General features: G+C 42.3%; 1 protein-coding gene across 3 annotated transcripts in view; it reads right to left on the bottom strand.

Moving 5' to 3' along the window:
* GRK5 (G protein-coupled receptor kinase 5) overlaps positions 1-17149 on the bottom strand; it is a 153426-nt gene that overhangs the window by 7636 nt on the left and 128641 nt on the right. For all 3 annotated transcript variants that reach the window (XM_081912752.1, XM_081912751.1, XM_081912753.1), the window contains 7 exons: positions 16538-16601; positions 14844-14984; positions 13699-13889; positions 10439-10476; positions 9013-9102; positions 7993-8201; positions 1677-1814 (listed from right to left, as the gene is read on the bottom strand). In XM_081912752.1, coding sequence (XP_081768878.1) covers positions 1677-1814; positions 7993-8201; positions 9013-9102; positions 10439-10476; positions 13699-13889; positions 14844-14984; positions 16538-16601 — 871 coding nt within the window. The remainder of the gene's footprint in view (positions 1-1676; positions 1815-7992; positions 8202-9012; positions 9103-10438; positions 10477-13698; positions 13890-14843; positions 14985-16537; positions 16602-17149) is intronic.

The raw sequence follows: 17149 nt of genomic DNA, 5'->3' as shown, positions 1-17149 counted from the left end.
TGAGAGAGTCCAGAATGTGTGGGTGAAGCGCTGAATGAGAATGCTTAACAGCAGCACTGCGTTGTAATACAAACATTGTCAGGCTGTGCCTCATAGGCATGGTTACAATCAGTACCTAGGAAGGAACGTTAGGTGCTGCCTTATACAGATTCAAACCATCGACCCATGGGCCCCAAGATTTTTCAGCGTTGACTGGTAGTTGCTCTCCATGGTGTCAGACAAGGAGTCTCTCCCCTGGGGGTGCTGGGGATTGAGCATGGGAACTTCAGTGCCCAAAGCAAGTGCTCCACTCATAACCTACTGCCCTCACCTCCCCATTAAAACAGTTATACACTGAAGCGTTTCCATTATAGAAAATTGCAGCGCCAATATTTAAAAAGGAAAAAATATACATAGTTTAAAAAAATAATTAAGTGGAGTATCAATGTTTTAAAGTGATAAACAGCCCCCCCCCCATTTAAACAGAAACAACTTAAAAGGGGAGAACTAACTGAATGAAAATTTCAGTTGACTGGGCATTTAGGCCAGGGCTCGCAGAACCACAAAGTTTGCTCTGCTTGTCCAAGCAGGCATGGATTTTGTCTCTGGAAAATCCCAGTGGGAGACATCCAAAGTAACTTTTTCAATCTTGGCTTAGAAGCTCTAGAGAGCTGGTTGAAAAAGAAGTTAAATGGATGCCAATTACAAGACACGAATGTATCGAAAAATGTGCAGTTTCATTGCCAAGCGCTTTGAAGGTGACGCTTCAAATCTATTTCGCGAGGAAAATGTTAAAACAGCTTGGTTTGTTTTGATGAAATATTATTCTTAGTATACTTTCTGTGGAAGCTTGGGGGTTCTTTTGGATTGAACATGGTCACTGGAGACTCAGGAGGCCTCATTATTTAGGAGAGCCCACTTTCAGCTATAGGTGGTTCCCCAGCTCCAGTCCGTTTTGTACAGAGATTGACTGGCCACCATACTCCCAGGTAGTCCTGCCGAAGTGTTGGAAGGTACAGATGTGAATGCCACACAGCCTGTCCTATCCTTTCTAAGATAGTCTGGAGGATGTTCTTCTCCCACCACTGTTGGGAGTAAGAGTCAGCTGTCAGTATGGTATGCTTCTGTCTGTGGAATTGGAGGGGGGAGGGCAGGGAACCACCATCTTGTTCATCCCCTCAAGCAGAAAAACCACATACAGAAAAACCACATACTAGCCCAATTTCACCATGGCAAAGTTGCAAGGAAAAGTAATCTACACTACAAGCTTATTTCACCTCTATACACCAATGCAATTATCATGGCTTCCTCAAAAAAATCCTGGGAACTGTATTTGAAATTAATGTTCCGAGAAGTATTTGCTAAGAGATCGTTAGTTACCCTCACAGGATTACAGGTCCTAAGAGTTCTTGGAAATTACTGTTAAATCCATTTATGCCCTCCAGTGACTTTGCCCTATCAAAAATAGTAACCTGAAATAAAAGTATGTGACTGAACGAAGAATTATCGGACCCTGGCATCCAAGGTCAACATATGGCCACTTAACCATGCTAGCTCTCAAGTAAAACAGAATGTAACAAGGAACAGAAAGCAAGCAGCTGCCATTTATGTGAGAGAACAGTCTCAAGTGGTGTATGCCATGGGTTGCTTTCAAGATCCACTTCAAGTACTGAGATTCTCTTTCAAGCATCACTTACGTCAGGGACAAAAGGAGGGTCCAACATTCCTGCTTCTAAGCGTTTGAAATTCATGCTCTTGAAAAATGGGTGCCTCTTTACTTCGGCTGCACCATCCTCCTGACAACCCAGCCTCTGCTTCACATCTTTGGTCAGTAGCTGGAGAAACAGACAAATGGGATGGCAAGATGGCGGTTGCTTAATGACTTTAACACACATACAGGTACATTTGTTAAACCTTCACAGCCCTGCCTACCCATAAATAGGGTCTTTATAAATTAATTCACACAACCAAACTGTACTACACATTTTAACAAAAAGAAAACAGGGAGTGCATCTCAGCCCAAAGGCTTCAGAGGAATAAATTATATTCACATGCAGCTCAATGCCAGAATAGGCTCATAAGTGGTTTATAAATAAGATTAATTGCACAAGCATTAAAATATAAACATCCTTAATTTAAAATGCACAATAAAACAATCCAAATCAAGCATTAAATATAGCATGTATATAATCGAATTATACAATAAAGTAAGTATATAGATAAGCTGGTATGTTTCATTTTATATTTTTTTAAATGGACAGCTAATAAGAAGCTGGCCAGTGCAAAGGCCTAGCCTGGACGGTCGTCCTCTTATACCTGCTGAGATTGACAGGGCATCTGACCCTCACCTGAAGCTCATAACTCTCTTGACAGGTGATTTGGTCTGCAGCCACAGTGTGGAAATAAAGGATGAGATTGCCCACCAGATACCAGGCACTATACTATTCAAATTAGGCCCCAGTATTTTTATTACAATCCCCTTCTCAATTAAGTAATCAATTTTAATCTAGAATTTAAATTCCCAAAACTTTCTTATTTGTTAATTCAAGCGAGTAAACTACTGCTCTCACGTCATTCCAAACAGTATTTCTACCTGCAACACACTTGAGCAAACCTGCTCCTCTTCCTTTCACAGATATTTTGTTGCCATTTGCAACTGTAGCTGCCTCTGATTAGTTATCATTTAACTCTTTGGGGAAATAATTAGCATCACACGTCATGTACATGGAAGTTGCCGAACCAATTAACCAACTAGAAGGATCACTGTTAATAGCACCAGTTTTCCTATTACTTGATATTGCTGGATAGTTCTGATGAACTCCAAAAGCATTTTTAGTTTGCTTTCTCTTGCCACCCTGGAACTTTTCTTTATTAGTGCCACTTTGTTTTGTACGATTCCTTGCAAATGAAGGAAAACAACTTTTCTGTTTATATATGTTGATAATATAATTTTGGTTACTGAGAACGAACAACATTGTACAAAAACAAGATTGAGCACAAGCCTGGCCAGGACATAGGTGTCCTGACTGTGACAAAGGTGACCTGTGTGATTGCTTGGTTGATTAACAGCTGTTGGGAACTTCAGGGTTCCTGCTCTCCCTTCTTATGGTTTTTGTACTGGACCTGGAGACTCCAATAGAGAGCATTCCATGTCAAGAAGGAGGGCAAGTGGGAACCCTATCTTTTTTTTTTTAATATAATTTTTATTAAGTTTATAGTATACAAAATCCAACTTCCAAACACTTATTTCCATAAATCTAGTGGACTCCCCCCATCTTCCGAACACTGCATTCTCTGTAAATTTAAAACCTCAGCAAATTGTTAACTTATTTTAAACATAATAATATATCTTCCATTTTATCGTGATATCTGGTCTCTAAACATTTCAGTCCAAATCCATTGTTTTAGTTTCAACACAATAAAATTATTTCATTACACCACTTCTGTCTTATTGTTCCTTATTTTCCAATTCAAAAAATTAACCGATGCTGAAGCTGTAATTTCCTAAAAAGGAGCATTTTTTAACATTCATACAACTTATAATGCTTTTTCAAATAATCCTTGAACTTTTCCCAAACTTCCTCCGTTTCTTCTTCTCCCGAGTCTCGGATTCTGCCAGTCATTTCAGCCAGTTCCATATAGTCCATCAGCTGCGTCTGCCATTCTTCCAATGTGGGTAGATTTTGTGTCTTCCAGTGCTTTGCCATCAAGATCCTTGCTGCTGTAGTAGCGTACATAAAGAAAATTCTATCTTTCTTTGCCACCCTCTGGTCCACCATGCCCAGGAGGAAGGCCTCCGGTTTCTTGGGTAAGGTAAATCTAAGCACCTTTTTTAGTTCATTATGTATCATCTCCCAGAAGGCCTTCACCTTCGGGCAGGTCCACCAGAGGTGTAAGAATGTCCCTTCCTCCTCTTTACATTTCCAACATTTGTTGTCAGACAGGTGATATATCTTTGCAAGCTTGACTGGGGTCATGTACCACCGGTATGTCATTTTCATAATATTTTCCTTCAGGGCACTACATGCCGTAAATTTCATTCCGGTGTTCCATAACCTTTCCCAGTCTTCAAACATAATGTTGTGCCCCAAATCCTGCGCCCACTTTATCATGGAGGATTTAACAATCTCATCCTGTGTATTCCATTTAAGCAACAAGTTGTACATTCTCGAAATTAACTTAGATTTTGGCTCAAGCAGCTCTGTCTCTAATTTCGACTTTTCCTCCTGGAAACCCACTTTTTTATCCGCTTTAAAAACTTCCTGAATTTGAGCATAATGTAACCAATCTCGCACCTTGTTTTTTAACTTTTCCATACTCTGCAGCCTCCAATTATCTCCAATTTTTTCAATTATTTCCCAATATTTAGGCCAGTGGGCCTCCATATTGAGTCTTTTCCGTGCTTTGGCCTCCATCGGTGAGAGCCACCTCGGAGTTTTACTCTCCAATAAGTCTTTATATTTTGACCAGACCATAAAAATTGCCCTTCTGACAATATGGTTTTTGAATGATCTATGAACTTTAACCTTGTCATACCACAAATATGCATGCCACCCAAAAGCATTATCAAATCCTTCCAGGTCGAGGACATCGGTGTTCTCCAATAAAATCCAATCTTTCAACCAGCAGAGGGCTGCAGATTCATAATATAACCTCAAGTCCGGCAGGGCAAACCCCCCTCTTTCTTTCGCATCCGTTAGTATTTTAAACTTAATTCGGGGCTTTTTGCCCTGCCAGACAAATTTAGAAATATCCCTCTGCCATTTTCCAAAACATTCCACCTTGTCCACGATCTGGAGGGCCTGAAACAGAAATAGCATTTTCGGCAATACATTCATCTTTATAGCAGCTATTCTACCCAACAAGGAAAGTTTCAGTCTTGACCATATTTCCAAGTCTCTTTTGATCTCTGACCAACACAAGTGGGAACCCTATCAAATGACAGGGCAGGAGCTACACAGAGCAGGTCCTTTTCACTGGTGGTGCCGATTGTATGCTTTGCTCTTCCCAGACCTGTTCTCTTTTGGCCTGTATTTTGGAGCTTTATAATTTAGGAAGACTTTGGAAGAACTGGTTGACAAGTCTTATCAGTCACTGACGTATGAGCGGATTTTATTTGCTGCTATTCTGGGCTTCTGGTGCACCAGGGTTTACACCAGCATAATAGAGTTGGCCAGGATGCCTGAAGGGATACAATTTATGAGCTTTCTACATTATCTGCACAGCAGGGAGTGTTCAGTCAACAGTGCAAAGGCTGAGCTGAAGCATTCCCTGCTGGTTACCTGCTTTCAGCAATAGGGGTCGCTGTTTGGTAGTACCCAGTTGGTTAGCTGTCAGATTCTAGAGCTCCCTATTGGTGGCTGTTAGGTAATTCACAAAATACAGAGTCCATTCATACAACACAGAGTTCATTCATAAAGCAGTGACATAAATCTCCATTGCTACATATTGGGTGTATATTTCAGCGGTTGGACGTACGGGTTTATGACCATGCTGTAGTGTAGTGCTTATGCGACTGTGAATAAAAGGTGGCTGGGCTCATTGTCTTGGGGTTTGCGGGGGGGGGGGAGAGGTGACAAAACTGATTTCCAATAAGTGCCCTCCTTTATTTCCATAACAGGTCCTTGAGTTTGTATTCTGAATGGTGACACCAGGCACCTAGAAGGTGCAGGGCTTGTCAGTCCAACCCCTGCATAGTCTCATCAGGACTGACCTTAAGGCAATTGGAGCAATTTGGCCAAATTGGGTCCCGCGTGCTGTTCCTAAGGCCCCCCCGCACCAGGGCATTCTAAATGGATTTTATTTATAGCTATATTTTTTGCAGACTTTGGCTGTGAACTGGGGCCCTTAAAAAAAAAAATTAAGTTGCGCCCCACTGCTTCAAATTGGGCCCCACTGGCTAGCCCTGAGTCTCATAGTTGGTAGGCCTGAGTTGCCCTGCCCTTGCATGAAGTCTTAGGTTTGCAGTTTTGGGAGAGGGGAGACTGCAGCACTGGGGAGAGGGCAGGCTGGCGAGGCCCCCTAGATTTAAAGGCCCTAGACTTCAGACTACTTAGCCTATACATAAATCCGGCACTGGCTGCAATACAGCTGTCTTCTCTTTGTCCATTAGAGGGCAGCAATGGAAAACTTAACACAGACCATGTAAACAAAAAATGTTTGTATAGGCTTGTAATTAGAAAATCATTTTTAAAAAATGAATGGACATAATCAGATCTCAGCTATACATGCAACAGAAAGTTCAATACTGTGAGTATATCTATCTATCATCATCATCTATCATCTATCTATCTCGGCTTCAGTGGTAAGGAACAGCTCCTGCTTGTGTCCTGTCAATGATCAGGCTACTGTTTCTGGAAAAATTATCCAACTAAACTGTTCCCAAAGCTAGAAAAATATAGACAGAAAGGCAGTGGAAATGCATACAACAGAATACAGGCATCACTGAGGGAAGTTATTAGGAGATCAGGACTGGCTCTTGCACAGCTTTAGTAGATCACAACATGTAAGAAGATCTGTGAACATGTTAAGTCTCACAGGTGGGAACAGGAAGAGCACATATAGTAAATGGAATAAATGGTGAAATCTTCCCTCAAGTGTCTGCTATTGACATTATGGCTGCCACAGTCACAACTGGAGATTATTCTGATCAAAGGTAGCCAACGTGGTTGTCCTCAAAATGTTGTGGAGGACAATTCCCATCTACACCAGTCAGCACAGTCAACAATCGGATGATGGGAGATGGCTGACCCATGTCAGAAATGGAAGACAAGAGAAAAATTACTTTGAAAATGAATCCAAGAAATCTTACTACATGGCCATACTGCAGTAATGAAGAGAAAAGCCCAGACATTTTCTTGTGGCCCATATCCCTTTAGAAATTGTTGAAAGCATCACCAAGAAGCTATTCATCCCTTAAGGGACTGTGTGGAGAACCCTCTTCTTGTCTCTTCACAGAGCATCCCAGTGTGTTCAAACTGAGTTTTTGCTAATTTGAATGAAACATAGCCTTGAAAGGAGAAGAAAAGCCTGAGGAGTAAACGTCACACAAATCCAGAGCGGAGTCCCTAAGACGGCTGGATTGCATCTTCAGCAACTCCTGCAGCCAAGCTGTTGCCAAATATATTGCTCTGCTTTCCTTTGGACCACATCAGTGAGGCTGTGAGGGGGGGGGGGTTCTTGTCATCTGGGCAGCTCAGGACCTCCATACACACTGCCCAAGCTTGCGGCTCAGGGAGGCCGCTTTGGTGCGGTTTAACGCTTAATGCTTAACTTCACCCCCAGGGCCACACTCCATTGTCTCTTGAGACAGATGGATGCCAACAGCATGTCCCTGTGTCTCCTAAAAGTTTAGGACTCAAGATGAAGACATGTAAAGGACTGTAGTGGGAAATGGATACATTTCAATATGCACACTTGTATGTACACACACCTTACTGAAAATAACATAGCTATTTGAATTTGTTGTGCAAGTGAATTAAAGCACGTGCCAGTTCGGACATGTGAATGTGAGTCAAGGCGGGCTCTGAAGTGTGGCAAGACTGGGCATTTTCTTGGGCTAAAATCAGCAAAGGACCCACTGCCTCAATATTCATTTTGAAGAGAGACCCCGGTCTCCCAGATTAGGGGGGAGGGGTTCACTGAAAGTGCCTTGATTGAGGGTCTTCAAAATTCTGGAACTAGTATGGAGAGTTAATTAAGCTACCCTTATCTCTCAAGGGCACGGACAACACACTAGAAGCTCCTAAAAAGTTTTTTCCCAGAGCCACAGGATGGCTAATACTTTTCTGTTGTGTAAAGTGACAGAAACATCACTAGGGAGGGAGCAAACTAAAAAACCTAAATGATTATTCAGTGCAACTTCTATGACCTCTGGTTAATTTTCATGCTCCTGAAGTACAGCGTTAACATTGGATTAATCTTTTTCAACTGTAATTACCTATTCAGTGCAGGCTGCTAACAAATTCGGGCTTCAAGTTTCCAAAAAGAAAGAAGGAAAAAGAGCCCCCTTACCATTTTGCAGATAGACTTTGCCTCCTCAGAGAATTTATGGGAATACACCTCCTCAGTCTCCAAGACTCTCCTGTCTACCTCTTCTCGCTTCACCTTCTCTTTCCTTCCGCGAAAGGGAGATTGCCCTGCAATCATCTCATAGATCAGGCAACCTAACCCCCAGTAGTCAGGGCTGAGGGTGTATCGTTGGTTATTCAAGACTTCTGGAGCTGGGAAAACAAGAGAGGTAGATGGGATCCATTTCTGAACTGACATCATCACACCCATGGCTAAATAACCAGCCATAATTCACGAATGAAAGAAAAGATTCCATCTAAGCTTTGATTTGGCAAAAGGACCGGTTCACATGTTACATCTGCTACTGGGAGCCCCCAGAATGGATTTGGGGGAGCATGGTGAGAGGAAGTTCCACTGTGAATGAATGAATGAATGAATGAATCCTTGTGCTGACAGAGCAACTTACCTTGCAGTATGTTGGGTGCAACCCCTGATATATAACTCTTTGACTAATATGTGGACTGAAACTTGTGTACACTTGAAAACGTTGGCAGCATTAAGATAAATTCAACAGTGTGAACAAGTTTTGATGGCTGTAATAATGGAACACTGAATGGTTTAGTTTATGTAAAATATGCAGGGATTTATGGTATGTAAAATGAACCATGGAAAGAGAAGAAGGGAAGTCATTGATATTTTAAAGTTGTTTAAATGAATATTCTAAATTGTAAAATAGAAAAATTATTTTAAAAATTATATAATAATACTGTAATAATAATAATAATAATAAGAAGAAGAAGAAGAAGAAGAAGAAGAAGAAACAACTTAGTGCTACACTGGATTTCACACTTCTTTTATGTCATGACATCTTTCTCAAACTTATCAAAATAAAGAGAGCCTTTTGCCCATGACTGCTTTGCTGTGCTTGATTTTATTTTATTTTTCCTTTTGGTATTACTTTGCATTACCAAGTTTCAGAAGACAGTTTTGATAGCAACACACATAAGGTACTAAATCACTTACCCATGTAACCGACTGTTCCTACTCGTCCACGGATTGATTCACCATCAGGGATTTTAACAGCTAGACCCAAATCAGATATTCTGATGTGGCCTATAAGGAGGTGGAGGGAAAAAACACAAATGTTCTAGCATAGCTATATACCTCTACAAAACAATGGGTTGTATCATTCTGCTGGTGATAAGGCATCTCTCAGCTTCACATCTCTCTAAATCTGCTCCAGAGAGTTGGGGAATTCCCCCTCCATAAGAGACTGAAAGAGGAGCCCAGGGCAGTGAGAAGACAGTGTTAGGGAGAATTGCCCCATACTGTTCGGCAGGTGGAAGGCCTGCCATCAGCTGATATAACCAAATCTTTTTTTCCTAAAAATTCACATCATAAAAAATAAATCTAAGCATGTTAAAGGAATAAAATGATACTGGCTCTTTGAAAGATCTCAAAAACCAATCAAGGAACAAATGAAACTGCCTTATTCCAGGTCAGGGCATTTGTTCATCAAGCTCCGTATAATCCCAATTTGGGCACTATCAGCTCTTGTGTACAGCAGAATGGAAACAAGGAGCAGAGACACACTAGGGAGCCTGAACCCAGAACTGCATGCTCTTTCTAGTAATTTTCCTGACACCTGTGTGCACAAAGTGAGTGTCAATAGAGAGGGGCCCTTTGTGCATATGACTGTATAAGTAAAAGCCTCCATGGGATCTGGTACCCTAAACTATCAGGATTTCATTTCCCCCCGCAGGAAGCTGACTGGCTGGCCTATGCTGGCCTGCATCATCTTTGTGGACAAGAGCAGGCTAAAGCATCATTCATTTCTGGGCTCTGAGATTTTATTTTCTGGAATAGTATTCCTAGGAACAGGAATACAGAACAACCAAGCACAACTCAAAACCATTTCTCTCTTGAGAGCAGGGAACATAACACAAAAAGAGTGCTTCTGGATCAGGCCAATGACCCATCTAGGACAGCAATCCTGTTCTCACTGTCGCCCACTCGGTGCCTATGTTATTTACTAGTTTTGACACAGCTGATCAAAAACAGTAACGCAGGGTTTCATCTTGGAAACAGCTCCGAAAAGTAGGATAGAGTGCATCTGCAAAGGCAGGGTGGGGGACAGCATACAAATCTGAGCACCATAATTATTTATTAAGGAAAATTCCCAGAGTAATAAGGAGAATGAACACCTTTACCTATTACAGATCTGTTGCCCTGAACCTAACACCCACTGCTTTTCATAATAGCAGTTTCTTTTCTCTCTCTTTTCTGGGAAGTCTATCCTTTCCTATATCCCAAGAAAAGCAGTGGAAGCTGCTCCATGTCTTACCCACTTCAGAGAATGATTTGGCTCTGCACAATACCATGTCATACAACTAAATGTAAGCTACTTTACTGTGGAAGAAAAGGCCTTCCCTAAAGCTCTCAGACTTACCATAATCATCTAACAGGATATTTTCTGGCTTCAAATCCCTATTAAAAAGAGAGAGAGAGAGAAAGAAAGAGGAAAGATTGCAATTATTTGTATGAAAGCGGCTTTGATATTGGAGGAATAGCAAGGCATCAGAATGCTGTTTCCTTCCAGCCATAACACAGCAGGGAGCCAATTCTCAGAAAACAGATTTCAAACGTCATTTTTTATTTTTTTTAACTATTGCAAGATGGAAGCTCCCGGTCCATCAAATAATATTCCGCTCTGCTGGCACAAGGTTATTCAGTTCAGTGAGATTTGTGTTGACAGAGAACTCTGAGAATCATGTAGGTGATAGTGTTTAACCCACCATCATAATATTAGAATAATAATAATTTTATAACCACTTTATTATTTATATGCCACCCATATAAATATGGGCTAGCTTGCCCCAGTGTATGGAAGTGACCAAAGGGGTGCTGACCATCTAAAAAAAAAAATCCACACTCAACTTGGCTTTCTGGATTTCAAAAAGCCACTGCACTATTATTATTTCACAACCTATTTTTAGACAATGGCAATTTATACATATTTACTTCTGAGGTAGAAAAGTCTATTTACCACCCAGTTTTTATAAGGATAACTATTTGCTTTATTGGGACGCGGGTGGCGCTGTGGGTAAAAGCCTCAGCGCCTAGGGCTTGCCGATCGAAAGGTCGGCGGTTCGAATCCCCGCGGCGGGGTGCGCTCCCGTCTTTCGGTCCCAGCGCCTGCCAACCTAGCAGTTCGAAAGCACCCTCGGGTGCAAGTAGATAAATAGGGACCGCTTTCTAGTGGGAAGGTAAACGGCGTTTCCGTGTGCAGCTCTGGCTCGCCAGAGCAGCGATGTCACGCTGGCCACGTGACCCGGAAGTGTCTTCGGACAGCGCTGGCCCCTGGCCTCTTGAATGAGATGGGCGCACAACCCCAGAGTCTGGCAAGACTGGCCCGTACGGGCAGGGGTACCTTTACCTTTTATTTGCTTTATTAAATTCATGCACTGGAGAAAACTTGTTAAAATATTGCTTCACAAATTATTGTATTTGGGAGGGGCTGCTTCAAACACCTCCCCATGTGACAATAAGGTGGGCAAATTGATACACAGATCTTTGTCACCACAGAAACAACCATGTGAATTGGCTAGACTTTAATTCTCCAAGTTGATTGTTGGAGCAATTTGCACTGTGAGAGGACCACCCATTATACAGAGCTTTAATTTACTCCCTTTTAAATGAATTTAGGTTTTGCGATCACCGGACAGAAAACTTAGTGGTTTCCCCTTACTAATCAAGTGGGAACTTTTTTGTTTATTCAAAACATATCATGCACATTATTTATTATTATAAGCCAAGGCACATGTACGAAGAACATTTTTGCTCCCTTCCTTTTGTTGGTTTAAATCCCTATTGACCTCACAAGATAAACTTCACAAGATAAACCAATGGGACCAGGCCTACTTTTCAAACAAACAACTCTGAGAAAATATGTGAAGGGTGAGAGAAGGCAGAAGAAAATGGATGGCTTTATTTTAAATACTACTGTATGCTTATTCTCAGTGCTAACAAAAAGATTCGCTCTGGAGAGGTGGGATGAAAGGTCATTCTCAACAAGCCTCTTCCTTCCAATTTTAAACGTTTCCTTGACGAGTCCAAAATGTTTTAATTCTCTTGCATTCTACATGTAGGCTGTTGATCGGTAGCTAAGGGGCAATACCCCCACTATTGCAAAATAATAAAATAAAACAAAATAGGGGGAAATTCTTACAATGTTCGTGGAAGTTCAAACATGTACTTGGCAGGACAGATAAGACACTTGTGTCTTATCCAGTGCTACTTCCATGTTTTGTAGGGGTTCTTGAGCAAGATGCCCTCGATGGTCTCCCTCCCTTAGTGACTCCACCACTCGTGGTCATTATGTTGCTGCTCCTCCAGCTCATCATTGCTACAAACTGCTTTTCACCTTCTTTGCCTTCTGCTTGCTCATCTCCCTCTGAGTCAGGGCATGATGCAGGTGAACAAGCAGGTTGCAGTGCTGAGAGCCCATCCAGGAGGTTTGCCAGTGGGACCCCTGCTGGAGGTGCCCAACCATTTTGATCCTTGACACCAGGCTCTGGTCCCTTTGAAAAAGGATCTCTTTGATAAATTATCCTCTTCGAGATCAAGGACAAGTTGACTCCCAGTGCATCACAAAATAGTCCTGCCTCCTATTTCTCCACCAGTAAAATGAAGTCCACGTTGCATACAGACTATCTGTTCTGTCACAGAGCTATGGCCCCTTCCCTTGTAATCCTGGGGCTGAAACTCGTGAACATATGAGTCTATAAAGTCAGATAACTAATCATTATAACATAGCCCAGATTTGCAAATATGTCCCCGGGAAACATGGCAGCAGCAGCCTCAGCAGCCTGGAGCTAGCCTGTTAGCGCAGTTGGCTCTGGCTGGCTTCAGGAGCTGCTCGCTGCTGTGGCACCCGCCATTTTTCTTGCGCCACAGCAGCAAGCAGCTCCTGAAGCCAGCCAGAGCCAACTGCGCTAACAGGCTGGCCCCTCCTGGGCAATGGCTGCCTGCCCGTGGCTCCCGAGCCTCCCCGATCTGCCAAAACAAAGGGAGAAGGGGAAAGGACATCAGGGAAGGCTTGGGAGTCATGGGCATGCGCTGCGCCATGTCCCAGTTTTTTAAAAAACTCTGCGCATTTATGTTTCACAGGGTGTGAAAGAAGGGCTTTGCACCTTTATACAATATGCATGTGTGCTTGGACCCAGGGTCTTTTGCCTCACCATCCCGACTACTGACTCCCTGTTGCTACTCAGCTTCAAAAAAAAAAAAAAAAGGGTCCCTGGATTAATTGAAAAAAATTTGGTAACCATATAACACAGCTTCCCAAAGTCTTAAGCAGAGGTCCCAGCCTTGTTAGTCAAGAGCCTTTTTGACAGAGAGGCTGGGGACTGAATATAGGAATCGTACGGCTGTCGCAGGCGGGGAAACTAGATAAGGATTGTAACATTTTCCAGACAGATCCACATACAGGACCTTCAATTTCTAAGTAGATGGCTTTCATTATTTAATGGATGAGCAGATTCTACATAAAATTTCAATGTGTGGGTCCTTATGTGATACTCCTGAAAAGCCCACTCACAAGCACAAAACATGGAGGTGGTTCTGCATATCATAAATATCTATGTAAAGTCTCAGGAAAATAAAACAGACTCTGCAACAAGTTTCTGAACACACCGGAATGATATTTACCTGTACACAGTGTTCTCTTTGTGCAGGTCTTCTAAGCCACAAAGAATCTCTGCTGCATGAAACAAGGCTCTTTCTTCCTCAAAGCCTGGGTTCCCCATATTATAGATGTGGAACTTCAGGTCACCCCCATTCATTATGGTTAGAACTAAACAGAGTGCGTCCTTTGTTTCATAGGCATAGGCTAAGTTGACCTAGAAGAACAGTTGGGATAGTTTAAAGCACAAAGACAGGTGCTTGGTGCACACATATTCATTCATTGCTAATGATCTGCATTTGGAATGACATCAAGTATCATATGATTGAATAGAGCCAAAGGGGAGATAGGCAAATCGTCAAGGGTTAAAAAACAAAACTCTGAAAATTTGGAAGCAACGTGGTACTAGGTCGTTTTCATAAAGATTATCACTTGCAGGTCCATAGTGTCATGCTGCCATGAATATTTTTTCAGCAAAAGTAGAGACCTGATGACAACCAAAACAAAGGAGACAGTCCCCAAAAGAATGAGAAACAACAGACCAAGTTACAGGAGTTCCCAAAAAACAATAACAATCATGTAAAAAGTGATTATAGTTGAACAACACAAGATAGCACATAAAGCTGTGGTAGCCGTTATTCTGTAACAATCACAACAATTTCTACAAACAGCTCAGATTATTACGTTATTATGACGAGATATCCTAGACTGCACCCCATTTCATACTTCATCAGAACAAAACAGATAATTTATTGCAGATGGCAACAGTAGACCTTCCCCCTTAGATTATTTTACATGCAGCCATGCTTTGTTTAACTATCAATCACTTTTTACACAATTATCATTGGTGGTGGTGATTTGGTTTCCTGTGCTGCTCTGGGTTTGATTTTCTCAATTTACTCCTGTATCTCCTATGTCTGCAGCAGCTCAAGGTCTGACAAATGAAGCACGAGACGCCCTGACGTTTTGGACTATCAAAGAATGATGCACAGAAAAGGCTGTACTGGGAGTGACAAAACATATCATATACTGTACAGCCAACTTCAGAATGTTGGCTTGAGGCGAGATGTTTTATGGAAGCATTATACACTTCCTGTGACTAATGCCATTCCTTGATGGGTGTGCCGCCCAATGGAAAGCCTGTGCCCATTGCAAATTTGGCAATACTTACTACAAATTGACTATTGACTTTTTCTAGAATCTGCTTTTCATTTAGGGCCATGGATTCACCTTTCCTCTTCTTTATCCTTTTTTTCTCTAATCTTTTGCATGCATACATTTTCCCAGTTGCTCGTACTTGGCAAGCACACACCTAGAAGGAAAACAACAACGTCAACAAATTGTGGAGGGGGGGGTTGTGCAGGAGGAATTTAACACTGGTAATCCTGACCATGCCAGTCCAGAAGGAAGTCTTGTTGCATTCAACAAGGCTTGCTCCAAGGTAGGTGGGGTTAGGATTGATGCCTATGTTACCAAAATCACTTCTTGATACAGTGGTGCCTCGCAAGATGAAAATAATCCGTTCCGCGAGTCTCTTCGTCTAGCGGTTTTTTCTTGCGAAGTAACCCTATTAGCAGCTTAGCGGATTAGCGCTATTAGCGGCTTAGAAAAAGGGGGGGGGAGCGAAAAAAATCGCAAGGCGAAAACGTCTTGCGAAGCAAGCCCATAGGGAAATTCGCCTTGCGAAGCGCATCGAAAAACAGAAAACCCTTTCGTCTAGCGGGTTTTTCGTCTTGCGAGGCATTCGTCTTGCGGGGCACCACTGTAAAACTGTATTATCTGAACCCCCCCAATCTTACTTTTAAAGGAAATTCAGAATTAACTGAAGAGACTAATAGATGAACTTTGGTATGGGACAAGGAGCAAAGTTTGAAGGAAAATTCAGAGCACATTGAGCTACAAAACTCATTGAATATCCTAAACTGAGAGACACTGACCAGAATAACCTCTACCAATGGGATGGGGAACTTCAGGCCTGGCACCCAAAATTTGGCCCTCCTGGCCTCTCCATCTAGCATTCGAGACTCTCCATACCTCAGCCACACCCTTCCCAGACCTTCTTTGCACATTCTTTGAATGCTTTGCCTGGTTAGAATGTGTCCTTCAGCTCTGTTAATATTTCTTGTTTGCCTGGATAGAGACTAGAAGGCGCATGGGGATGTACCTAGACACTAGCCTACTGTACAAAGGTACAATTTGCATTCACTGCTCCCGCTTTTGTCTCGAGTGCAGCCCACCACTGGGCTGTGGCCCCAGGAAGGCTGTGTAGAAGGGGCTGTGGCCCTTGGGCTGAAAGAGGTTCCAGGACCTACAGAAAATGCAAGTTCCCATTCTGGAGGGTTGAGGCAGAAGAAGGGGTTGAGATGCAACCCTCACTTTTCAAAAGAGCAACCACAGAAACAGGATGCAATAAAGGAGTCTTGGAAGCCTCTTCAACAAAGGAACATAGGAAGTTGCCATATCCCAACTCAGGCCATTGGTCAATCTAGCCCAGTATTGGCTACACTGATTGAAAGCAGCTCTTCAGAGTTCCAGGCAGACACCTCTACCTGGAGATGCCAAGAATTGGATCTGAGATCTTTTACATGCAGAGAAGATTCTCTACTACTGAGATGTTGCTTTTCTCTCAAGCGATATGGTTTACTAGTGTTTTATATTTACATACAGGTAAACATTTACTATCTCAAAAACACTGCCTGATGCACACCACTTATGGCTTAAGCTTAAAGATTCTTTAACCTTAAATCATGGAAATCACACAGTCCTTAACATTTTCATGCTCAGTCCATCAGATATCTGTGGGGCTGGCTTACTGTTCTTCCAAGGAACACATTGTTTTCAACAGAAGTTTCCAGAACTACTTACCTCCCCGAATCCACCTTTTCCTAATACCCTGTACTGCCTAAATGTGTTTTTCGTTACTGGTTGTCTGAAAAAAAGATTGGGAATGGGAGACAGAGGGAGAGAAAAGAGATAAAATGCTTAATGCTATCTTTGAAGAAAGAAAAAAGAAGAATAAAAAAAGAATGTTGCTTTAAAGGTGATTTGAAGAAAATCATCCCCTAACCATTAGCTCACCATCCCAGGCTATTAGCTCAACAAAAGAAAAGTTAAGTCAGCCATTCCTACAGCAATGCACAATGATAGTATTACCAGCTGTTTCGAAATTCTGCAGGTTTTTCACATTTCTCAAATGACACTGTTCATTATAGCCCTGTGGAGCTATTAGACACAAGCAATTTGCTTCCTGTTCCTACAGGGCAGACCAACCTGACCCTCCAAATGTTGTTCAACTCCCAATTCCCACTAGTCTCACCCAGCACAGCCAATGGTCGGGAAATATGAGGCTTGTGGTCCACAAACCTCTGGAGGGTCATAGCTTCTCCAGCCCTGTTTTATGGCAAATAACCTTAGTACATGGACACCTCTATTGCCCATCAGGAGAAAGAGGCTTGACTCCCTGTACTCAATCTGCTG

The sequence above is a fragment of the Podarcis melisellensis genome, assembly GCF_964234715.1.
Source record: "Podarcis melisellensis genome assembly, chromosome: 5".
In the NCBI taxonomy this organism is placed as follows: domain Eukaryota; kingdom Metazoa; phylum Chordata; class Lepidosauria; order Squamata; family Lacertidae; genus Podarcis; species Podarcis melisellensis.
This window is presented reverse-complemented; position numbering and strand designations above follow the sequence as displayed.